Here is a 22,805-nt window from a genome sequence, read left to right as displayed (position 1 = left end):
CCGCAGCACAAGCTTTCATCTTTCAACGATTGCGACTCTTGAACTACGTTTTTTCCAAGGCTTCTCAGCATTGATCTATATTATTCACGGTAGCGTAATAATGAAGGAACAAAGGTTGGATTTATTTGGCGGCAAAACGTATGTGCTTTGTTCTTTCCCATGGCGACTAGACGCAGATTGACTTTTCTAAGTAGACCATGGAGAAAATCGGACTGGATAGCATCAGACGACCGTGTCAGGGCAGGAAAATCGCAAGTACATTATCCCTTAGCTACTCCATCTCTCACGGGAGACTGACATGCTTTCTCAGTCTTATCTGGCCGTATCAGATGGAGGAAGTGCGGCTACCTTTGAAGGCACTTTGGATGTCAAAACGCTAGGCGGTGCCGGATTTGCAAGCCAGAGAACGGCTTCCGATGACATCAGCTGGGACCTGAGCGATTATGATGGGATCGAGATGGTGATCGGTAGGGCTGATGGTAGGCCAGCACGTTCTCTCTTACGCGCTCCAGCGCGATATTTTTGGCTGACAGGCTCAGAAATGCGGTACACGCTGACTGTGAAGGACACGCTGTTGCCCCGAGACCCTGATACGGGCCGCGAGCAGTCCACCATCTCATATGAGCACGACTTTAAGGTTTCTCCCAATACAAAGGAACAAGATCACGTATTGTTGTGGATTCCTTGGGACCAATTTCGAGCCACGTATCGGGGGCGCGAGAAGAAAAATGCGCAGCGCCTGAATACGAGACGTGTGAGACGTTTTGGAATCATGTGTCGAAGTTTCTTTGGGGACCAGGAGGGTAAGTTTGAAGTGGTGATTGTGAGGATAAGCGCCGTCAAAAAGCCTACGTTGCACGATGCAACAGCGGAAATGCTAGATTCGGATTTTGAGAAGCTCCCAGCGTGGGATTTGGAGAAGGGTACTGCAGTTAACCACCGCTCAAAAATTCTCAAAGCCTTCTCGTCAAGACGGAAAGCTTTCATCGTAGTTGCAAGTTTGCTATTGGTATCTGTTTGGATCTTTTGCAAAGCGTGTCCTGGAGTGAAGCTCAAGGGTAGCAAATGGCTGGGTGGTAATTACAGCTATATAAAGGCCTATCTGGGTTCTTGAGTACATGTGCTGTGCGAAGACGATGTCTAAATTAACCTATTGTGACACAATTTCTGCCGAAGTTTCTGATCCAACTTTACAAATTCATGATATACTTGCTCGCTTTCTTCAATTGCTTTTGCAGCTGCATTATTGCCAATAAGGCCGCAAGCTTCGAGTATCCCTTCAAACGCTGCAGCGAGTCGAGCACGTACTCTTTCAGACTGAGGCCTTCCTGTCTGGCACGGTACCAGCCAAAGAGGAAAGACATCACACCAATAAACTTGACTAGCCTTGAGAGGACCAACTTTATCAGTCCTTTCCGAGTATAGCTAATTGTCCAATCGCTCCATTTGGGGAATCTGCACTTGTACCAGAACCAAATCTGGTTATAAGGCAGCACGGTCGAGTTCCAGCCAGTTTCGTCGAAATACCACGAATTGCAGCCACCGGTCTGGAAGACTGTCTTCTTAAGCTCCCTTTGTATGTCTTGAGCCCATTTGATTTCGGCTTCCTTCTTGACTTCTACTGTTCTCACATCTCCATTGAGGATCGGCTTAATGAACCTTTTTGCGTGGTTGACCATGTTCTCAATCGCGAGGACCACAGATGAGTGTCCTGTGGTGGTGTTCGGGCCAAAGATGATGAAGAAATTCGGAAAGCCGTCTACAGCAGTGCCGAGATACGCTTGAGGGCCCCCACGTTCTTGCATCGTATCGACGAGATCTTGACCGTGCGTGCCTCGGACTTCAAGAGGAGAGAGCCAGCGGGTCATGTCAAATCCGTTGGCAAGAACAATGATGTCAGCAGGCACTTCCTTAGCCTCGCCCGGTTTAGCATCCTTTGGATATGATACTTCTGGTCCAAGTGTTATGCTACGCTCGTGAATCTCTGTTGGCTTGAGCGTGGTGAGCTCAATGTTCGGTTCGTTGAGACTTGTGAGCCACTCCGCATCGAATATCCGACGCTTGCAGCCAATTGAATAGTCCGGCGTCATGATATCGTGATATTTCTCAGGCACGATCGACTTCATACGCTTAAGTTCGAAAGCTTCAAGCTTCGCTCGTTGCTTCTTGTTCCATTCGCCGTCAGGGAATAGTCGCCAATCGAACTCAGCAACCGATGCGAGAAGAAGTCGCATTGCTCGAAGTGCTCCTGGCACGTACGTGAAAACAACGGGTGCCCATTTCGCCCACCCTTCATCTCCACCTGGTGGCGGAAGTTTGGACACAACCCATGGCGGACTTCGCATGATTTGCGTGACGGACTTTGCATTGAATGGGGCCTTGGTTAAACGAGGAACAAGCTGAGCCGACGAGCAACCTGTCCCAAGAACGACGACATCTTTTCCTTGAAAATCGACACTGTCATCCCACCTTGCAGAATGGAAGCAAACGCCTTTGAACTTTTCGAAGCCCTTTATGTTGCTTGGTGCTCCCTTTGGCTCGACAATGCCGCCGACACCGCTAATCAGGATCTTGCATCGAATTGTCTCTGTGCTGACCCATACACTGTCTTCACCTTCCTCTCTGACTCGTCGGGCCCGCTCTTTCGAGGACAAATCACCCATGCCAGGCTTCATATGTGCCAGTTGGACTTCCCAGCACTCCTCTTGCGGCAGCCATTTGCACACGCGGACATCCGTGTTTAATTCAATCTTGTCAGTGAGGTTGTATTCATCGCAGATATCTTGTAAGTAATTGTAGATCTCCGGGCCTGGAGGGTACATAGACGTCCACTTCGGATTTGGTGCGAACGAGTATGAATAGAACACGGCGGGAACGTCACATGCAACACCGGGATATCTGGAGCACTCAGCACTGCGACTTCATTGCAATTACATGCTACTAACCTATTAATCCACCATGTGCCTCCAACGCCAGATTGCCGCTCGAAAACTCTATATTGGTCAAACTTCAGCTCGACCTGGAGTTTCCAAGCCATGGCAATGCCAGCGAAGCCAGCTCCGACCACAACCACAGGATAGTATGTGTAGCCTTTCTGTCGGTCATAGCCATTGACCCGATGTATCTGCGTCCGCAAGTCTTCTCTTATGGGATGGTAGCCCTTTCCCGCCTCACTTGAAGTCATGGCTGCGGTGGAAATCGCAAGTCCAAGACAAAAATGTCGCGTTGCGCAGGAGATGTTGACGGAGGAACAGAAATAATGCCAACTGTTTGAAGGGGTTCGCCTGCATATGCAGCAATGGCACGACCTCTACTAGCTGCTCGCCTGGAAGAAGGTGTGAAGAAAAGCCCGTACCCGATGCAACGTGAAATAAGTACGCACACTGGGATTCCGAGTAGGCATGTGACGACTCGAAGCAGGATTAGACCAGTGAGTAGCCGGAAAAGTGGTTAGATTTCACCATTTTTGGAGCATCAAAGCTGCCGCACGACGCGTTGTCATTGGGGTGCGGAGAAACACCCTCGGCATACGTCAAAGAGGCCAATCAGATTTCTTGCATGTGCTAGGTCAATCTGAGAGTCCAGAGATAGGGTTTCAAGATAGCATGACGATCCAAGCCTACAGAAAACGGATCTTAGCTAAGGGAGATCGGTCTGGACAAAATAGATGGAATATCCTGGTGTCGATTTTCGCAAATCTCCGAGTCAGGGTGCGAGACACTGCTGTGATTTGCATCAAGGAGGCCGGCGAAAAACTGGGGAGCTTTGATCCGACTATCAAAGTAGAAAAACACTGGGTCCTGTCAACTTACAGCCTTCATTCGCAAAAGACTCTTCTGGATTGGAAGAACGAACCATAGATCAAATCTTTCAGAAACGAGAGGAAGCAAGAGTCGGGGTACATGAGTGGCGTTCTGACTATTCAGTGTTCTCTAGCACTTAGGAGACAGACTGAGCGTACATTCTGACTCGGGCGTTACGAAGTCTTACCTATGCACGTCCAACGGCCGCAATTTGAATCGGCCTTGCATGACTGTTGAGCGAAATCCAAGGTCGGCTGCGAGCTTTGCTCTGGAGGTACATGCAATGTAGAAAGCGAGCAAATGTTAAGCACCTTAGCCAGGCTCCATCGATAAACTTGCAATCTGGAAATAAACTGCGTAGCGTTCCACGGCGGGACGTGTTTACCTCCAACCGTGCATTAAACGATAAGAGATGGGTACTCTTGCTTCACTTCGATCTTAACAAGGAGAGGCATTTGACAAGTAGATACCCAATTTTGCGGAAGGAAACACGGCGAGCCTCAAGATGGTCCGATCGAGGCCCATCCTGACCTTTTCTTTGAATCCAACGGAAATGTAGACGCCGTTGAAAATGTATTGTAACGGTTCAACGCAACCTGACACATGACATCGCTCGATTCTGACCAATACCAATAGGATTACAGATTCTGCAAATGAATCCATGGGTTGATGTCAAATTAACGTTGGCATAGACCATAGCACACAAAAAGGAAATGATATTCACAGCCAAACTTCAAGTATATATAGAACATGAAAAGTTCCTTGAGGTCCCGGTTTGTCGGAATCGCCAAGCCGCGCGCTTCACTCCGTCCGCTGGCGTCATCTGTCCTTCCGCGTCGCCGAGTCGCTCCTCCACGTCCAATCACTCCGAAAACACCCAATCATTAATCCAGAAATCCAAAGCGTTGAATTGCTACCTGATTTCTTTACCTTCTCATTTGTGATGTTTGTCTGAATTATTTCACTTTCATTCTCTCTTTTTACCCTCCCCGCCGTTGAAATCCCCACGTGTACCCGCTCGCCATGGCGCCGAACGATGGCAACAACCACATTGATAAGCTGGACTTTCCATCCTCGCGGGAAGAGAGAAGGCCCTTGCTACATGATAGACCGGATCATTCGCCCGGACCTAGCCATGGGACGAGCAGGAGCGGCAGCGCAGCACCGTCATTCTTTGAACAAGTGGCTGAAGGCATCTATGAACGAGATAGAGCCAAAATGAAGCGCGAAGTTGTGAGATACACTAGCTTTGTGTGTGCTATATTGAGCTGGTACGATATCCATCGCGCACATGCCGAGATCTACAGAGCTAACAGTACAAACAGCCTATGCTGCGGATCCATAACTGCCTTTTCGCTCTATGGACATTTGTTCATGTCGCGTCTCAAATACAGCCAGGCAGCTGTCAACGTAATATCCATAGCAGCGGAACTCGGCCTTTATCTCCCTGTTCCCGCATTCGGCTACTTGTGCGATCGCTATGGCCCACGTCCTCCGGCGGTATTAGCAGGAGCTTTTTTTGGCATCGGCTATCTCGTAGCTGCCTTCGCATATAAGAGCGGGCCTCCAACACAACTAGGCGGAGAAGGATGGCCACTTTGGACCATGATCGTTTCATTCGTACTCATTGGCATGGGCACAAGCTGTATGTACATGGCGTCAACCAGCACATGCGCGAAGAACTTTGGACGGGGCAAGAATAAGGGCATCGCCCTTGCTATGCCCATTGCTTCTTTTGGCTTAAGCGGAATGTGGGTAAGCCAGGTCGGAAGCAAAGCGCTGTATGAGACCAGAGAAGATGGAAGCAGGGGCGATGTGGACGTCTTTCGTTTCTTCCTGTTCTTAGGTTGCACGCTACTCGGCATGGGCATCATCGATGCGTTTGCACTGAAAGTAGTGGACGAGGAAGAAATGATTGAAGAGGCAATAGACGAGCTAGAGCAGAGCGGACTTTTGCATGAAGATGAGTTCTTCAACCGTGCTGCACAACAACACGGTTACGGAACCATCAGCGTTAGGGACATGTCGGATTCACAATTCGACTTCATACAGTCTGAAGCGGAGCTGCTGAAAGCCAAAGAGGCTGAAGAGAAGGCAAGAAAAGACTGGCTCTTGAATGCCGAGACAAAGCGATTCCTCTCGGACTCGACCATGTGGTGGCTCGCGGGTGGATTCTTTCTCGTCACTGGCCCTGGCGAGGCTTTCATCAATAACCTTGGCACAGTCATCGGCACTTTGCATCGGCCTGGCGAACAGACAAACACGTCTCCAGCTACACATGTTTCTATAGTGGCTATCACCTCCACCGTGGCCAGATTGCTCACAGGCACATTAACCGACTTCTTAGCGCCGGCCCATATCCCAAACCCCCACAGACGCGGACCAACATCAATAGCTTCGTCCTTGGCCTCGCTTCCGCCGGCGGATGAGAACCGTTTTAGTATTTCTCGCGTCTGGTTCCTTCTAGCCTTTGCTGTTCTCAACTCACTTGGCCAGATACTTCTCGCCTCGGGCGTGATTCAAAATCATGGTGAACGATTTTGGGCGGTTAGCGCCCTTGTGGGCGCGGGCTACGGCGCCGTGTTCTCTCTCACACCGATCCTTATCAGTGTGGTGTGGGGAGTGGAAAACTTTGGCACGAACTGGGGAATCGTAGCTACCATGCCAGCTCTAGGTGCTGCCATTTGGGGCATCGTCTATTCCACGGTTTATGAATCGGCAGCATCTCATGAAAACCACGACGGTGACTTGCTTTGCTACGGAATGAGGTGCTACGCGCCAACTTTTTGGGCCATGGCCGCTTCGGTGCTCGTCGCTTGCGCGCTGTGGTTTTGGGCGTGGCGAGGTCCAAATGGATGGAAGAGGAGGGGCATCGCGATCTGAAAGCCCATTTGAGTGAGTTCCCTGGCATGATTTGCCTCTTCCCATGCATGCATATATAGCGAGGTGTTCTGGTGTTTTTTTTTTTCGTGATGAGGATATACCTAGAATTACGGCTCAAATTATCATGATCGCGTGATTAGTCCATACAACATATGTACATAGCAATTGTTTCACGTTGCGTACACTACTCTCTTTCGAAATTATTTTCAGTTAACATGCTGTACGTCCTTGTTCGTGGCCAATTCCAAGACGTAAAGTCTCCCCGGGGTCTTGTAGAACAACGGGAGGGTTAGATCCCAAACTGCGTCATGCAAAAGCAAAACGATGATGGGCGTGTTCAGATCTTGAACAGATTCGCTTGGCTTTTACCAGGAGACATTTCGTGATGCAAAGGATGCCATATCATCCTAGGGAATTTGTCAGATGGGCTTGACCTGGAAGGCAGCATTCTTCAACTCCATTGCCCTTGTAGACGCTTACGTCCGTTGAAGCAAAACGAATGGCCACATGGACAGCGAATGTGACTGAGGTCATGACTTCGAGCTGGGATTCGGACAAGCTTGTGCACAAGGTTCTGCTTTTCGAAAGTCGCGGGCGAATCTGACAGGCACGACTGGATCGAGGGCGCCTTTGCTCCCAGGCAAGATTCCACTGGTAAGAGGAGAGCATAGTCGCGGAGTAAGTTTGCAGATTGTTGTCGCCGCACGGTGGTTTCACGAAACACCTTCAGCCAAGCTCGCTGCGTTGATCACCAAGGTTCCAAACTCATCCACCTGCTCCATCCACCAATCAAGCAAGCTGCCTCGGCACGCGTCGATGCTGTCGTGCCTAAGCAGTTCCCCGAAGGTCGGCCTGAGGTCGTTTTTCAAACGGCCGTGTTCTTGCGCCCAAAGCGATCGCGTTCTCGCCGCCCAAAGCTGCCGAGCGCTGGGCAGCAGCGTCTCAGACCAATACTGGACGCTGTCGCACCGGTTTCCGTCCAGCCCGGGCGAGATGTCGAACAGAAACTCGATGATGAACAGTGTGGAGATGGTGCGGCGCAGGGACTCGACCAGAACCCAGGCTTCCCAGCTGGGGACTCCGGTCGATGCTGGGTCGCAGTAACGTTGCGTTATTCCTCTGACTCGCCGCGAGAGTCTTGACATTGTTTGAATCAGTGGAACGTCAAAGTTCGTGTGCTCGTCGTCGTCGTCTGCTGAAATTCGAAGCAGAAGGTATATGGTGATGGCCTGCAGCGCAGCGACAGCGTCCCAGTCGTCGTTCGAGCTGGCGTCGGCCGCCAAACGTTCTTGTTCCATTCGCAGTATCTTCCACAGGTAGCGCGTGTTATTCTCATTCTTCGTCGACCACAGTGCCACGATTCCTGCGCAACTGGTCAGTGGTCCTGGCGAGCTTCTGCTCCTCAAGCGTTTCTCTGCTGCCAAGCACATCGGATGAATGAACAGTGGCAGATCCGAATCGGCTACCATTTTAATAGGATACGTCCGTAAGGTGCTTAGTACGGACTTCCTCACTATGGACAGCTGCCGCCACTTCAGCCCTCTTGGCCAAAAGGCTTTGATGGGTCGTAAAAGCAGGTGATCTGCCCGCGGATCTGGCCCTGCATCAAGGTGATTCAGCCAGGTCATCGAGTTCACATCAACGGAAGAACTAATAAAGGCATTTAACAAATCCCACTCCTCAACAGGTGATAGAGTCAGGGCATCTGAGGATGAATTAGGCCCCTGCGAAGAGGCAGCGCGTTTGGCATTCCACTCTGAAGTCCCGCTTCCTGTGTAGTCTTCAGAATTGGATATCAAAGAGTCTTGCTGGGAGGGCCACGAAGCCGTTGCACTTGGCTCATGGACTCGGAATGTATCGTCCAAAGACCGCATCGTGGCAGACGGCGGAATGTTCACGTTGGAATGCTGCCCGGCTTCATACACGCAGTCTAGACCTCTTTGTAGACATCTGGAACAAGGTGCGGAAAGACTGTCGCAATGCACTTTGGCTTTGATACATCTCAGGCACGATCGCCTCCTCGTCCTAGGAGGCTGTCTGCCTTTACTCTTGCAATATGCTAGGTGCCTAGTCTTTGACTTTTCTGTGTCAATCAGTAAATGTGTTGCATATGCGTATCGATCGTTTGTCCTCACTGTCGTTGAAATATTTACTACACAGTGGACATACGAAAGAGGTATTTGCACTCATGTCGGCTCGCAGCCAACTATGAAAAGGTTCATCCTAGAAAAAGCACACAATTGATAATCACATCTGAGGGTTTGATACTGAACTTCAGGGGTGGCTAGGGGGGAGAGAGTGAGTGGGGGAGAAGTTTGTAAGCAGGCCTACGGAATTCCGTGTCGACAATTCGACATGGCCACAAGAATTGATTGGACAGATCAAGACTCCACAACTGGGCTCGGGTCACACTTGGGTTCAGTTCTTGCGGACAGTACCTCAAACCGCTTTCCTTAACAGAGAAACATGGCCAACGCCGTTGATCTCTATTTCCTACGCTTTGCCGTCAGCAAGACGCGGGAGTCCGTCGCACCACGGGATTAGAAATTCTCGACGCGATGGAGGTCCGCAGAAACCGCCAGGACGGAGCGGTAATATAAATAGCCCCAAGGAATCGAACGGAGAGGCGACAGAGTCCGGACGCGATTCAGAAGCGGTTTTTCTTCGCCGTCGAATCTAGGACTTTTTCTCCAGTTCCCAAAGGGAAACAGAGCGAGACGGACATGGACATCAAGAACGAGGCGGCCTGGCTCGTGGCCGAGAAGGCTCGGCCCTTGCAGGTCAGACCGGCGCCGCCGCCGCCGCCGAACCTGGCAGCGAACGAGGTGGTGATCAAGGTCGCGTTCGCGGCGGTGAACCCGACGGACTACAAGGTGAGCCGCTCTTTGTACGCGGGTGGGGGGCGACAATGCGCTGACGGAGGGTCGACGGCATGCAGATGCAAGACGCGCCGTACTTCAGGGTCGAGTACCCCTTCATCCTGGGCACCGACGTCGCCGGCACCGTCGTTCGGCTTGGCTCCGACGTGACCAGGTTCAGGATCGGCCAGCGCGTGATCGGCCACTGCGACAGCCTGCTGACGCACAAGCCCGCCCGCGCCGGCTACCAGCTGTACACGGTGTGCCGCGAGCGGCTCGTGTGCGCCGTCCCGGACGACCTCCCGCTGGCCAACGCTGCGGTCCTGCCGCTCGGCGTCGACACGGCCGCCGCGGCGCTGTTCCAGAACCTGGCGCTGCCGCTGCCGCTACCGCTGACGCCCGGCCCGCAGCCCACGGGCCGGACGGTCCTGGTGTGGGGAGGAAGCTCGTCCGTGGGCGGCTGCGCCGTGCAGCTGGCCGTCGCCGCGGGCATGCGCGTCGTCACCGCGTGCGGCGCGTCCAACTTCGAGTACGTCAGGAGCCTGGGCGCCTCCGAAGCCTTCGACCACCGAAGTCCGGACGTCGTCGAGCAGATCGCAAAGGTGCTCAAGCACGGCGACTGCGTCGTGGACTGCATCGGCAGCGCGGAAACCCAGCGCGCGTGTGGCAAGCTTCTTGGAGACATCGGAGGTGGCACGCTACCGATTGTGCTGTGGCCGCAGGCTACGTTCCCCTCCAACGTTCAGCCTGTTCTAGGTACGTCCTGCGCTTGATAACGTGCGGAGCATTTTTTTTTTTTGGCTTATGTCATGACCAGTCAACGGACTTGCCCCGGGTTTCACAGAGGACGAGTTGAAAGGGGCTTGGGGCACGGGTGCTCCGGAGATTGGGCAGGCTGTGTGGCACGACTTCATGCCCACTGCCTTGGAGACCGGGAAGTTCCTTGCTAAACCAGACCCGGTCATTCTCCGGGGCGGTCTATCGAAGGTTCAGGACGGCATTGACATGCTGAGGAAGGGTGTGTCGGCGCAGAAAGTCGTGATCGAAATCGCGGGCGAGCCGTGAGATTGCTAACAAGGTACACGCGACAAGACCGCTGTGTGCTGGTCCTAGTGGTAAAAGCTGGTCTATTTTTGAGGGGTGAAAAGTTATATGATCGTCATCAGACTCTTACGTTGTAAGAACTGCTAGAATACATACATCTCGGTAGAGGGGTGTTGCTTTGCCCTTATGATCCCATACGCCGCAAATTAAATCACAATTCTTTTGGTATCATGTGCCCGTGTCCAACCCAAATGTACAATCATTGCGATGCCAATGCATCCTACACAAAAGGGAATTCGTCAACGCGATCCTGATGAGCTCGCCCATGTTAGAGCCATAAGAAAAGGACATGTTTCCACCCGTCCTGCGTTATTTTTGTACAGTTAGTTAGCCGTTGTGAGCGTTGGTAGGATTGCCAGCAAACCGTTCCATATCCTCCATCATCCTGCTCCAATCTGTGTCCGTAGCCATGGGTGTCATTCCCGTTGATATGTTCATGTCGACACCGGACATGTCGAAGTTGTTGATCCCGAAACCAGGAGAAGTGGCGCCCCCGATCGATTGAACGAAAAAATCAGACTGGAAGCTGGTATACGTGTTGCTATCCATCGAATTATTGAAGAACGTGCTTGTACCATACGGTCCCGGGGTCTGGCCCGTGCTTGTGGTATTAGGAGAGGTCGAGGTGCTGATGTTGTTTGGAAGGCTACCAATTGTTTCGTTAAGTCCGGTCGTTGAAGGTGGCGTAAACGAAGTGTGTGACGAGGCATCCTTCGAGGAAGTACTTCGAGAGCTGCCCCGCTCGTTAGCTGGCGATGGAGCATTGTCAGACCCAGACGGTGAAAGTGAGTCGCTGATGCTTGCAACGCGTCCAACGCTGGCAGGCCCAGAAAAGCCTCCTCGCTGTCGATTCGGTAGAGAGTATGATGGAGAATCTGCGTTGTTCATCATGTTGAAATCAACGTTGATGGTATTGGTGGCGTTTGAATCAATGGGCAAGCTGGTGGAATAGGCATTTGGCCTGCTTTGCTGGCGGAAATTTTGGTTGAGGGTTGAATTTTGAGCCTGGGAATCCCTAATTTGGAGCAGGGGGGTGCAATCAAGATTGTCGTTGATCGCGACTTCGCACTTGTCGCATGTTAGTATCAAAAACGAAATAGACAAAGTGATTATATTTCTTTTTTCTTCTAATCTTACCAGACGGTCTTTTGCGGCCTGATCTACCCTCATTCCGACATCGATGTTCATGCCTTCCAGATCGACGTCCAACTGAACCAAGAACGACTCGGTAAGCGGATTCTTTCGCTTCAACGCGTGCATCGCAGCCAGGAGAAATTGCAAAGACGACGTCATCTGCTCGTCCTTGGGTCTGAACTTGAGGTACTGGATAAAGACTCGAGCAGCGACATAGAGGCAGAAGGCAAGGAAGGGATTCATCTGAAATGAAGGTTAGCGATTTGGAAGCCATGCCAAATATGCGGGGGATAAAGAAAAATTACATTGGAGAGATCTAGGTGGCTAAGCATCCGCATAATGCGCGCGATCTCCGCAGCGGCAGCCACGCATCGCACTCGAGACTCCGAGCCGACGTTGGGTGGAAGCTTGTGCCTGTCAGCCTTGAATATAGCAGCTTGGTGCAAGCAAATAGCCGAAGTATGAATTGACATGTTCATGAACACGGCGTTTGGATCCGCAAGACCGGCCGGCAAGCGCAGCCGTTCCGGCAGAGCAAGTGCCGTGTGCGACAGAATGCCTTCTATTCTGCGATGTCGCCTCCAGAACTCGCCGTTTAGATCGTCGTCGTTGTCATCTGGGCTCGGCCTGTGCAGATGAAGGAGGTTACGACCAAACATGCACGATAAGACGATGACGCCTCCGATCGATGAGAGTTTGGAAGCACCATTGGGCTTGAGCGCCTGTTCGAGCGAATACGTCTGTTCGGGATTTCCCGACAGGAACGCTTCCTCGGAAGCGGGCAAGTTTGTCATGATCTGATGATTTCAGTTCAGCTCCCCTCCGTGTTCGAACTGGCCATCTAATACTGATACTTACGTCTCTTTCGTCAATCGTCATCGGCCATCCTGTTCCAACGCTGGCGTATCTGTCCTCGCAGAAGGCCAACCAGAATGTTCGTCTTCGCTCTTCTCGCTCAACCCAGTCCTTCGGAGGAGGTAGACACTGTTTCACGTCCAAGCCAAAGCCGTCGATCCTGTGGAGGCCGAGCATTTGTGCCATTCTGACCGCGCGGCCCGTCGTCTGCCACGCCCTGGGAAAGTACATGTTTTTGAATTCGTAGATGCAAATGATAACCCATGCTTGGCAGTGTTGGAGACTGACGATTCCTTCTCCGTGATTACGCATCTCATCCGCTTGCAAGTACTTGCGAGTGCGCAGGTAGAAATGCTCTGCCAAGCCTTCGTATTTGTCGGAGACCGATGCGGCCATCGTCCACATGGCGTAGCGCAGGGCTACTGGGGGTCGCATTTGATGACTCAGATTACAGGTCGCAAGATATCTTGCGCGGTGGATAATTGGACACGAGGGATGCACCTTCTCGAAGTATATTCGGTGTCTACGAGTGGTCAGCCGGTGTTCAAATGCAGCTTCGTCCAGGACGACGTACAGTTCGTCGATCGTGTCTTGGGCGGGCAAGGGCTCTTCGAGGCCCAAGCCCACCATCTCCCACGGGAAAGATTCGCTGGCAAAATCATTGCCTACGCCGCTATCTTGAAAGGCGATCGTGTCAGTAACAAAGTCGTTGCTGAACGCGCTGCCCCTCGACACGGCCGGCGGCATGGTGAAGTCAGCCATGGTGACAGGCGGCTCGGTACCCAAGCCCATCGACACCGGAGCCGGCACCGGCGCCGTCGCAGCATGGTGGGCGGACGAGGAGGCGGCCGCAGAAGGAGGCGTGGTCACGGCATGGCGCGACTCGGGCTGTTCCTGCGTTTTCAACAGAGTCTCCACTTGTTCTACCGGCTCTGATTAGTGTGGCAGCACACGTCGAAGGGCGGGCGGCGCATACGAAGTCGGGCTTCCAGCAGCTTCACGTAGCCGCGCTTGGGGCCACTTTTCTTGCGCACTTCGTCGTACGCGCAGTCGTGCGACAGTCTCTTGCAAGTGCTGCAGCTGGGTCGCGCGCCATCGCACTTCAGCTTCCGCTTCCTGCACAGCACACACGCTATTCGCTTGGCCTTTGGCTGTGTCTCGTTGAGGGGGCGTCCCTCGTTGCCGCCGTTCTTGGACGCAGCCGGGTCCGCACTCGACTGGTCGGGCAACGGGCGGTGCAATTGATTGAAGTAGTCGGCGTGCGCATCGTCGCCAACCTCGGGAGGAGCCATGAGGGCGCGAACAGCAGAACGCCTCGGGCTTTTGTAGGCCCACTGAGCGGCAGCGGTGCTCCTCGTGTGGGCGATGTCTGCACCGAACAGCCCTACGGCTCGAAGCCACGAGCCCCACGAACGCTGGCACGGTCACGAAGTCTCGACGCTGGCGCGGCGCACAGGATCTGGACGACGAGCTGGAACGGAGGGCGGAGAGTCGAAGCCTGCCGGCCTGGTATCGCCTCAGGTTTGGAGGGGAATCACGACGGTTGAAATGCGTGAAGACGAGAGCGAAACGGAGCGGCGTGCAGAGCAGCACCAGACTAGGCACCACTATTCACGACTCATCCATTCGCCAGGCACTCGGACATGCGTGGACTTCTTGGGGCGGGACGAAGAACGGCGTTCGAAGGGCGCGATGCACCAGAGGCGCTGCCCGCGGGCCTTGATAGGGCCTAGGGGGCCGCTAGCCCGGCGCTGTGTCAGTCGCGGCCTGCGCACCCTGGCCGTTAGTAATCCGACCAACCGCCCTGCCCGTGCTCGTCAACCTCGACCGCGCGCGCAGACGAGCGGTGCGCTCTGCTCCAGCGCAGCGTCTCCTCCGCCTCGTGGGCGACCAAGCCGTGTCCGCACCGCCCTCCGTTCAGTCTGCATCTCGTACGCGGGCCAGCAACTCTGACTCTTCATCCCAGCCCGTTGCCCGTCGACGTCTCGGCTCGCCGCCTTGGCCTCGCGTCCCCTCGCGCCCTCGTGCCCGCTGGCCAGCTTCTCCCGTCGTCAGAACCTCGCTCGGTGTTAAGACGTGGCATTCGGCGCCGACTATACGAGACACCGCCTCGACGCGCACATCCCAGCCGGCAACAAACACAGCTGCTTCTCGCGAGGACCGGCTGGCATGCGAACGGTGGTGGTTTCGGTTGCATGACCTCATCACTCGCCCCAACCACGCTCTGGACCGGGCGTGACAGTCCGTCCATGCACCGCCAATCGTCAAATCCCGTACGACCAGTTCCAGGCCCTGGATGTCTTTTTATCTGATGAGATCCGCGCACACTCGTCTTGATCAAGATAGGACACTGGATCCATCCCCGACTTGTTTGGCGCGAACATCACATGTTCAGCCCTCGACTTCGGTCTATCATGTCTGCTGTCAATGCGGGCCCACTGGGTGTACACTTGCTTCTTGTGCAATTTCTATCGACACTACGCAGGCATAGGGCTGCAGTTTCTCCTTTTTCTGCATACGTGAGAACAGAGGGAAAAAAAAAAAGAAAATTTAACGTCCATGAACTGCCCGATCTATTCCATGCACAAACGCTTGCAACGGAAACAGCACATCCCGATATCTTCACAGTAGCTTCATCACTACACGTGGCATATCCGTGCAGAAATATTCATTACAATCCCCACCCGTAAAGATTCTAGTATGATTAACTCCCTTGTTTTCTTCTCTCACCGCGACGATGCGCTCTCCGTCTCTGCAGGTGCAGTCTGCGTCGCCGTCAACGAGGCGTAGACCGAGGACGCAGTGCTTCCAGTGAGGACACTAGTAGGCGGCTGAGTAGGTGCTGGGACATCGCCCCCTATGGTCGTCGTATCCGTCACCGAGCCTGGCTCGCCGAAGGGATAGCAAAGGTTCGGAAGTTGATGGATCCAAAGACCAACCTCATTGCCGACCAATGTGCTGGTCTCGCCCAAAACCATATTTTGGAGAGCAATGTTCTGAACAATTCCGTACGTCGGGCTTAGATCAACACCATAGTGGCGGGCTGCCGCATCGTTGGCACACGCCGCGCCTGTGGAGGCAATAGCCGCGGCTCTAACCTGGATCATTGGACCAATATTGGCCGTGAGCTTCGCACCAGTTCCTATAAAACAAGTTAGCACCTCCCACCCGCACTCGACCATCTATCCTACCAACTGCTTCTATCTCGAGTGCTGGGCCAACGTTCATGTATGCTCTCGCGGAGCCTTGCAGCCTTGCATCGATAGTGATGTTCTTGGTCGTGACAATTGGATCCCAGCCCGAAGATTGAGTATTTGGATCGAGGATATTTACCATGGCAGTCGCATTATCAGGAATCGCTACCTTAACCCCCCCTCCGATGTTCGTAGCAGCCTGCAGCGGTCCAACAGAAACACCAACCGTAACGGGGACCGAGAGGCCAATGTTGAGAACACCTCCTGGAATGGTGATAGCTTCGAGTGGAATAGCAAACAGTTCAACTTCTTTCTTCAAGGAGGAGGTGAGATCCGCCGAAAGAAAGACGGTAGGATCAATCTCCAAGGACACGCCTTGAGGCTGGAGTCCTACGGTCATGTCTGTTGGAATTCCGAGTATAGTTTCCAAGTGCATCTGGACCAGGAATTCACCGGAGGTAGCGCAATTGGAGCACGCTACACCAAAACTAAGAGGAGGAACTGACAACGAGGTGTAGTTGATTGGAAAATCGTGGTTGAAATCAATGGTGATGTCTTTATCATGGTCTCCGCGCTTCGTGAGGTCTTGTGGATCTGAAAGATGACCGACGTCAAGCGTAAAACTATGGATAGCATCCTGCCAATCTGAGGCATTGGCCGTGAGATGCGCAATATTTGCGTCGTCGTCATACATCATATCATAAATGATGAATGGTTGGCGGGCCGTATTCCATCCACAGTCGCCCGTTCCCGCAACCATCACGAAGCTATGGTTGTCGGCACCATTCACCCAGTCCCACACGCGTTTTGCATAACCAAAGGCCTCGTCATCCTTGAACGCGATGTCCATAGAGGTCTGTGTGCAATTGATGGCGCTTGTCAGATATGTAAAGCGTTCCATGGAGAGGATATTTTCAGAGTCCCCCGGCATGCGCACTTGGAGCTGTCCAAGCACAGCGCTGCTGCTCGAGTCGGCTGCTAGGGTCATTCATCAGTAAGGATCATGTCACATCAAGGTCAAGACGAACCACCCCATATGAAGGTTTCCTCGCTTTGAAGGTCTAAGCAAGAAAGGTCTGTGGAATTACCATATCTGCGAGAGAGTGTCTTTGATCTAGGAGGAGGTGGAAGGTCCTTGAGGTTCACGGCCCGTGTAAACGTGGAGAAACCAGAGATGGCAATAATGAACGTGGAAAGTACAAACATTATGGTCACTCGCAGAAAGAATACATACAACGAACGACTGAAACGGAAAAGAAAAGGGAAAGACAATTATCAAAGGTCAACAAGCGACTATGTTGCTGGTAGAGGAAGGCTTTCAGGGCATTGCGATCGCTCAATTTATATCCCAGAGTCTTGAAGAGCCTCATCGCCGACGGCTCAGAAGAATGTTCCATGCATTAAGGTACCTTGCACCTTCCCGCGCCACGAAGTTCGATGGACGTTCCGCAGTGACCATTCGGATGTCTGCACACGCTTCTGACGGGTAAGCATCTGAACCTGTTTAAATTACCATTAGAAGATCACAGCCTCGAGCTTCGAGCATTCTGCGGGTCTTCCTTGAAACATCGCGCCCTTGGCACTTCGGGACGAACGGTTCAAGCTACGCATACCAGAGAAGGAGCACCTGTTCCACCCCGTAAAGACCGAAAGGGAAAAAAAATCGACGGTGAAAACACTTCTTCAGAATCAGACTTTCATTACGGTCTTTCCTCACGTGGCACGTTTGATTATACGAACAAGTTGATTCCCCCTCAATTCTCTCACCGCGAACTCAAAGCTGGGAGGTCTCAGCAGTCCGGTCCCAGTCCGGTCCCAGTCCTTGAGCCATGTTCTGGCCTCGAACAGGATCCTCGTCTCAAAACGGGGTTGCATGCACAAGGTATGGGAGGGGAACATTCAATGCTACGAAGGAAACGCCGTTCCTGAGGCTCGGTGGAGGGAAGGGGTGGGGGGGATTTTTTTTTTCTTCTGCTGTGCGATCATGCGGACAGGAGCCTCAACGCTCGAACGTTGCGAGGCAGCTTGCCACATAGGGCAGGTCAGTGAGTTTGTGAAACACGGCCAGAATGCAACGTGCACAAAAAGAAAAAGAACTGTTGGTTTCGACGGGCCGGGGGGTGGGGGAGATTGCGACAGACAACCGTGCGAGAGAATCGCACAACCGTCGTCTCGTGCTAAGCTTGCTTTCCTTTCAACGCCCGTCCTGGAAGAGCCCCCTCCCCCCTCTCCCCTTCCCCTCCTCTCTTTCAGCCTGCACGCCCCACGATATTTGGCCCGTGTTTAGCAACGCGAACTTATTATGTTCGATTCCAAAGAGGAACGTGATATTTTGACAAGTGCGAAATGTCCATGTGGGTCTATTTAAGGTTGAGGGTGAACTAGTCTGCCCTCAATTGATTTGTTAAGGACAAAGAGACATTAAGACATTAGATATCCGATCGCATCGCTCTGCATCTCATTCCTCTCGCAGCTCAAGATTCATCCAACCTCAGGTTTTTTCTTGTCTTTGGTACAAAATATTAAACCGTGTAAAGGGTTCCTCCGCCAACTACTCCTTAAACAAAGGACTCCTTCGCTGACTGCGCCGAGGCTCGTAAAAAGGTTCAAGGCCTGGACGGAGCCTAATTCCTGATCTTCACCCTCAGACCTTTGCTTCCGGGTCTGGGGCAGATGGTGATGTAATCGGCGTACATTGCCACGTCTTCTCTGACGGTCTCGAACAGCTCCAGCGTTGGACCTACCTGATCCGTCGCCTCCGGGTCGAAGGCGTCGTACTTCCGGAAGATGCCCGCGGTCAAGCTCTGCAATTCCTGACACGCCAGGTTCATGCCGATGCACGCCCTCCCCCCCTTGGAGAAGCTGAAGTTGTGCCTCGCCAGTCTAGGGTTCTCGAGGTAGCGGTCCGGTCGGAAGACGTCCGGGTCGGGCCCGTACAGGGCCGGGTGCCTGTTGATGGTAGACGGCGACATACCCACCGGAGTGCCAGCTGGGATGACGAACGTGCCGCCGTCGGACGATTCGAGAACGAGGTCTTCGTCTGGGGCGATGCGATCCTGGCGATGCGTGGCGCCGGGATAGAGACGGATCGCCTCCTGAATGATGGCGTTGAGGAACGGGAGCTTGTCCAGCTTCGACGCGTCGGGCAGCTGGTTCGCGTCCGGGAACGCGTCCTCGAGTTCCTTCTTAAGTCGAGCCAGCATCGGTCTGTCGGACAGCAGGTGGTACATGATCGCTGCCAAAGTGGAGGCCGTGGTTTCCGAGCCTGCGATGAGGATGACCATCGCCTCGTCCGCCAGGCGCTTCGTCTCCTTCTCGGAGTCGGGTATGTCGCTCCGTATGATTTCGTGAAAGATCGTCTTGCCTTCCGGATGCTCCTTGGCGTTGCGAATATGTTCGATTTGTGCCGTCAAGTCCTGCTCGTTTGTTTCAGATCGGTTAGCAAGGCCCCGACATATGATCCCGAGCGCGCTGGTTCAACGTACTTGCATGAACTTCGCAAATACGCCAACCCTTGGAAGAAGAGCAATCATCAGGGAGGGCGGCAGGCGTGCCATGATCCACGCCAACCAGTACACATGCGTTCCAAGGTGGCATATGCGCTGTGGAGTCAGGACGTCGAAGAAGGGTGCGTTGCAATCCTACATCAGTAAGAACTTGTCGCCTTCTCCCAAAGCATACGACTACGTGTCCATTAGCGTCGGTAGAAAGACAACAAAAGAAAAGGGATGCGGTGGGGTGGAGGCAACAACAAAGTCCCCTCCCAGCTCACTTGAATGATGTCTTTCGTCGCTGCTCTGAAAGGCACGTTCATGTTCACCACCTCTCCAGCTCGACCCCAGCCCTCCATGCGGAAGAGCAGGTTGGAAAGCGTGTCGTTGATGACCGGCTCCAGCCTTCGCACGCTCTGCTGGGAGAAGTAAGGGTTCAGCACGGCGCGGCGCTTCCGGTGGAGGTCGTGGTCTTTGCTGGCCAGCATCGAACCGGGGGCCTGGAGCGTCTGCAAGATGGTCTTTTATCTCTCCCGTCTCAGTCTCGGATGCTGTGTGTAGATCTTGTCGACGAAGTCCGGGTCGTTGACGGCAAGCACGTCCGGCCGAACCCTCACGACGGGGCCTGCGCAGTTCGCTTCGTCAGATCAGGGAAACCCGCAACGGTTTCTTTTTTTTTTTTCTTTCTTTTTGTGTCACAGTTTGGCGTGACAATGCGTACCGTAGATCCGATGCAATTCCTCCACCACGTGGACGAACTGGCCGCCGACCACCAAGTCGTAATACGCGTTGTACCAGGTGGTGAGGGCGGCCAGCCTCGGGCCAGGAAACTTCGCGAGCGGACTGAAGTACAGGTTGTACACTCCAAGGCCGGCGAGGTAGACTACGTAAGCAACGACCGCGAGGAGGATCCCCTCGCGGCTCAGAAGGCGCACGAAGACGGCGTCCCAGGTCATTTTTCATACCAAATGTCGCGGGACGGGCTGTGCGAAAGGTGTGCGGAGACGGGGCGTCACGCTGAGAAACTGTGAGACTGCCTCTCACCCACACAGCAGATCTGACTCTCCGGGGGCAGATCCAAGCCGAATTCTAAGCCCTGCGCCTCGCCCGGGGGTTGGGGGGTATAAGCCTGAGGGGAGAAGCTTTCTTTTTTTTGTGGCGCATGGATGACATGGATCAGGTGGAACTAACTCAGCGAATCGTGCTCAAAAAGATCGACCGTGTTCGAGCAAACGTCGAGGAGGCGATCGACTCACGTGCGACAAAAATCCGTACGCTCGTGGCAAGAGACCGAATTCCCGTTTTTTCTTTTATTCTTTCTACTCGCCCTAACCCTGCCTCCCCTCCTCCCCACAAACCGCTCTCTTGTCCCTTCTATTTTTTGCACCAGCTTTTTTCACCGGGCCTGGAGCGAACGTGATCCCGGTACGCCAGACGCGCGAAGCCTGGCTCCCCAAATAAAGAAGCCTCGTTTACGCAGAGGACGAGACGGTGGAGGCGGAAGGAAGTGAAGAAGAGGAGGGAGGGAAAAAAAAACTCCCATAAAGTAGAACCACGTTTTCGTTTTCTTGTCAACCGTAGGGGAGGCGAAGGAGGAGGCCAAGTTCACTTTTTTTCCAAAAAAAAAGGGGGGGGGAGGGGTATATATGTATATATAACATGGATATATATAAAAAAAAACGGGATTCCAACGACCCTGCCTCAAGAAGAAGGATGCGTGATCAATACTTTTGTCTCGCCATGCTCGGCCTCCAGTTCAGCGGATGCGTCTCCTCCGTCGCCTCGTCGTCCGGCTTCCAGACCTTGATCGTCTTGTCCGCCTCGCCGCAAATCAGCCTGAGACCGGTCCTGTCGAAGGTGGAGCTCATCAGGCCCGCCTCCGCGTCCAGACTGCCCGGCTGAGCGATGCTGTCCAGCTCCTGGAACTTGTGACCGGTCTTCCAGTCCCAGAAGCACATGGACCCGTTGTCGCCGCCCGAGACGAGCACGTTGTCCTCGTTGACGGCAAGGGTGTTGATGATCGCGTTGTGCCCGTCGAAGTTGTGCATGAAGGCACCCTCCGGCAGCTTCCACTGCTTGATGGAGTTGGTCGAGCCGCTCGCAAAGGTGAACTCTGTCGGGTGGGTGGCCAGCGCCCGAACGCCCTTCTTGTGATGCGTAAGCACGCCCATGGTCTTGCCCGCGGCGAGATCCCACAGCCGCACGGTGGCGTCCAGAGACGCGCTGATGACTTGTGGGTCGGCTTCCTGACACTTGACGTCCGAGACGGTGCCCTTGTGGCCGGAGAGGACGTGGACGTTCTGCCTGGTCCGCATATCCCACACTCTGGCCACGGCGTCGCGTCCGCCGGTGACGAGCACGTCGAGCGTGGGGTGCAGCGCGAGCGTGTAGACGCCGCTCAGATGTCCGTGGTAGTGCCTGATGACCTTGTTCGTCTCCAGATCCCAGCATTTGACCATCTTGTCCTCGCCGCACGAGAAGAGGTACGGATGGCGCGGCGACACGGCCAGCCCTCGCACGGTCGAGATGTGGCCCGTCAGTGTGAGCTTCAGATTGCCAGAGGCCAGGTCCCAGATCTTGATCGTCCTGTCTCCGGCGCCGCTGGCGAACCACTGGTTGTCCGGCTCCACGGCGAGGGCGCGCACCCAGCCCAAGTGCCCAGATATGACGCGCATGAGCTTCCAGGGCGCGTGCCACTCTGGCTTCGGCTGCCGGTACGCCTCCTTGCGCACCAGGCTGGTCGACGGAAGGTCTCTCTGGTTCGTCGGCCCGTTGGCATTAGGCGGCACGGGGCCCTTCCCTCGCACGATCAGAGCACTCGACGCCTCGCTCCTTCGCGCGGCCTCCTCGCGCTCCGAGATGCCCTCGATCATGCTCGCCATCTTCTCATCCGAGGCGCGCTCCGGCGCTGCGGCCTTGGCTTTCTTCGCCCGCCGCGCTGCGGCCGACGCTGCGGCGCCTGCGAACTTCGCAGCGAGTGCAGGAGGCAGCTCTTTGGCGTCCCTGTACTCGTTCCGTATTCTCGACGCGATGTTTGCTTGCTCTGCGACTTGCTGTGGCGGCGCGACCGACGGGGCTATCGAGTATGGTATCGACGGCACGGAGTCCAGTGTGGAGGGTGACGCGAAGTCTTCCGCGAACAGCTCCCTCGTTCTCTTTGCTGAACGTCGAAGTACGGCCTGTCAGTGTACGTGAGCACGGGCTGAATTTAGACCTCAATGGTACTTTGGACGAACCTGTACGTGGGAATTCTCTACTTCGGCCATTTTTGTTTGCAAGTCGGCGGGACGAGCGGGGTCGAGGCCAAAGGCGAAGTTGACGAGTAGGTGCTCGCTGGATTAAGAAATCTTGAGAACCCCAAAGAGGCCGCCTGCCAATGTCGGACAGCGATCTTGACCTCCGCCTTGGCACCTTTCGTCCCAAAACCAGCACAGACCGGATGAATCCAAATAAAGAAAAAAGAGAACAAGCAGCACGACAATA

At 53.9% G+C, this 22,805-nt stretch overlaps 9 protein-coding genes across 11 annotated transcripts; 3 read left to right on the top strand and 6 right to left on the bottom strand.

Moving 5' to 3' along the window:
* Nucleotides 1-100: 100 nt before the first annotated feature.
* PV09_02619 (uncharacterized protein) lies at nucleotides 101-1,114 on the top strand (the record flags this gene model as incomplete). Its single annotated transcript, XM_016355693.1, has 4 exons — nucleotides 101-138; nucleotides 195-255; nucleotides 311-479; nucleotides 540-1,114. The coding sequence occupies 4 exons, from the start codon at nucleotides 101-103 to the stop codon at nucleotides 1,112-1,114; spliced, it is 843 nt and encodes a 280-aa protein (XP_016216829.1).
* PV09_02618 (uncharacterized protein) lies at nucleotides 1,047-3,484 on the bottom strand. Its single transcript, XM_016355692.1, has 2 exons — nucleotides 2,946-3,484; nucleotides 1,047-2,898 (listed from the first exon to the last, which is right to left on the bottom strand). Exons 1-2 carry the CDS (start codon nucleotides 3,182-3,184, stop codon nucleotides 1,191-1,193), a joined length of 1,947 nt encoding a protein of 648 aa, XP_016216828.1. The 5' UTR covers nucleotides 3,185-3,484; the 3' UTR covers nucleotides 1,047-1,190.
* Nucleotides 3,485-4,620: 1,136 nt separating this feature from the next.
* Nucleotides 4,621-6,875, top strand: PV09_02617 (uncharacterized protein). Its single transcript, XM_016355691.1, has 2 exons — nucleotides 4,621-5,074; nucleotides 5,129-6,875. Exons 1-2 carry the CDS (start codon nucleotides 4,827-4,829, stop codon nucleotides 6,684-6,686), a joined length of 1,806 nt encoding a protein of 601 aa, XP_016216827.1. The 5' UTR covers nucleotides 4,621-4,826; the 3' UTR covers nucleotides 6,687-6,875.
* A 2,534-nt stretch (nucleotides 6,876-9,409) lies between these two features.
* Nucleotides 9,410-10,674, top strand: PV09_02616 (uncharacterized protein; the record flags this gene model as incomplete). The annotated part of the gene is made up of 3 exons (XM_016355690.1): nucleotides 9,410-9,559; nucleotides 9,625-10,300; nucleotides 10,362-10,674. 3 exons carry the CDS (start codon nucleotides 9,410-9,412, stop codon nucleotides 10,607-10,609), a joined length of 1,074 nt encoding a protein of 357 aa, XP_016216826.1. The 3' UTR covers nucleotides 10,610-10,674.
* On the bottom strand, nucleotides 10,628-14,296 carry PV09_02615. 3 transcript variants are annotated; one of them, XM_016355687.1, is made up of 7 exons: nucleotides 13,614-14,296; nucleotides 13,212-13,560; nucleotides 12,641-13,160; nucleotides 12,088-12,579; nucleotides 11,786-12,025; nucleotides 11,013-11,716; nucleotides 10,628-10,952 (listed from the first exon to the last, which is right to left on the bottom strand). In XM_016355687.1, exons 1-7 carry the CDS (start codon nucleotides 13,927-13,929, stop codon nucleotides 10,817-10,819), a joined length of 2,757 nt encoding a protein of 918 aa, XP_016216823.1. In that variant the 5' UTR covers nucleotides 13,930-14,296; the 3' UTR covers nucleotides 10,628-10,816. The 3 variants fall into 3 exon arrangements, with proteins under 3 accessions (XP_016216823.1, XP_016216825.1, XP_016216824.1); XM_016355689.1 differs by having other exon boundaries at nucleotides 10,628-11,716; XM_016355688.1 differs by having other exon boundaries at nucleotides 10,628-12,025.
* Nucleotides 14,297-15,363: 1,067 nt separating this feature from the next.
* On the bottom strand, nucleotides 15,364-17,037 carry PV09_02614 (uncharacterized protein; the record flags this gene model as incomplete). The annotated part of the gene is made up of 3 exons (XM_016355686.1): nucleotides 15,364-15,779; nucleotides 15,829-16,809; nucleotides 16,860-17,037. The coding sequence occupies 3 exons, from the start codon at nucleotides 17,035-17,037 to the stop codon at nucleotides 15,364-15,366; spliced, it is 1,575 nt and encodes a 524-aa protein (XP_016216822.1).
* Nucleotides 17,038-18,455: 1,418 nt separating this feature from the next.
* PV09_02613 (uncharacterized protein) lies at nucleotides 18,456-19,810 on the bottom strand (the record flags this gene model as incomplete). The annotated part of the gene is made up of 3 exons (XM_016355685.1): nucleotides 18,456-19,247; nucleotides 19,317-19,472; nucleotides 19,604-19,810. The coding sequence occupies 3 exons, from the start codon at nucleotides 19,808-19,810 to the stop codon at nucleotides 18,456-18,458; spliced, it is 1,155 nt and encodes a 384-aa protein (XP_016216821.1).
* Nucleotides 19,811-19,846: 36 nt separating this feature from the next.
* On the bottom strand, nucleotides 19,847-20,278 carry PV09_02612 (uncharacterized protein; the record flags this gene model as incomplete). Its single annotated transcript, XM_016355684.1, has 2 exons — nucleotides 19,847-19,947; nucleotides 20,044-20,278. 2 exons carry the CDS (start codon nucleotides 20,276-20,278, stop codon nucleotides 19,847-19,849), a joined length of 336 nt encoding a protein of 111 aa, XP_016216820.1.
* Nucleotides 20,279-20,385: 107 nt separating this feature from the next.
* On the bottom strand, nucleotides 20,386-22,667 carry PV09_02611 (pre-mRNA-splicing factor prp5). The gene is made up of 2 exons (XM_016355683.1): nucleotides 22,559-22,667; nucleotides 20,386-22,501 (listed from the first exon to the last, which is right to left on the bottom strand). Exons 1-2 carry the CDS (start codon nucleotides 22,586-22,588, stop codon nucleotides 21,044-21,046), a joined length of 1,488 nt encoding a protein of 495 aa, XP_016216819.1. The 5' UTR covers nucleotides 22,589-22,667; the 3' UTR covers nucleotides 20,386-21,043.
* Nucleotides 22,668-22,805: the final 138 nt, after the last annotated feature.

The sequence above is a fragment of the Verruconis gallopava genome (assembly GCF_000836295.1).
Source record: "Verruconis gallopava strain CBS 43764 unplaced genomic scaffold supercont1.6, whole genome shotgun sequence".
NCBI lineage: Eukaryota > Fungi > Ascomycota > Dothideomycetes > Venturiales > Sympoventuriaceae > Verruconis > Verruconis gallopava.
Note: the sequence above shows the minus strand (reverse complement) of the source record. Positions and strands in the feature narration are given on the sequence as shown.

Bases quoted from the DNA above. Each gene is read 5' to 3' on its own strand.
- PV09_02617 (XM_016355691.1), top strand. From the start codon at position 4,827: ATGGCGCCGAACGATGGCAACAACCACATTGATAAGCTGGACTTTCCA. The intron at 5,075-5,128 runs GTACGATATCCA...CAGTACAAACAG, and splicing joins GTGTGTGCTATATTGAGCTG to CCTATGCTGCGGATCCATAA.
- PV09_02611 (XM_016355683.1), bottom strand. From the start codon at position 22,588: ATGGCCGAAGTAGAGAATTCCCACGTACAG. The intron at 22,502-22,558 runs GTTCGTCCAAAG...GTACACTGACAG, and splicing joins TAGAGAATTCCCACGTACAG to GCCGTACTTCGACGTTCAGC.
- PV09_02618 (XM_016355692.1), bottom strand. From the start codon at position 3,184: ATGACTTCAAGTGAGGCGGGAAAGGGCTACCATCCCATAAGAGAAGAC. The intron at 2,899-2,945 runs GTTAGTAGCATG...TGAGTGCTCCAG, and splicing joins GGCACATGGTGGATTAATAG to ATATCCCGGTGTTGCATGTG.
- PV09_02615 (XM_016355687.1), bottom strand. From the start codon at position 13,929: ATGGCTCCTCCCGAGGTTGGCGACGATGCGCACGCCGACTACTTCAAT. The intron at 12,580-12,640 runs GTAAGTATCAGT...TGAAATCATCAG, and splicing joins TGACGATTGACGAAAGAGAC to ATCATGACAAACTTGCCCGC. The intron at 12,026-12,087 runs GTAATTTTTCTT...CCTTCATTTCAG, and splicing joins GCCACCTAGATCTCTCCAAT to ATGAATCCCTTCCTTGCCTT.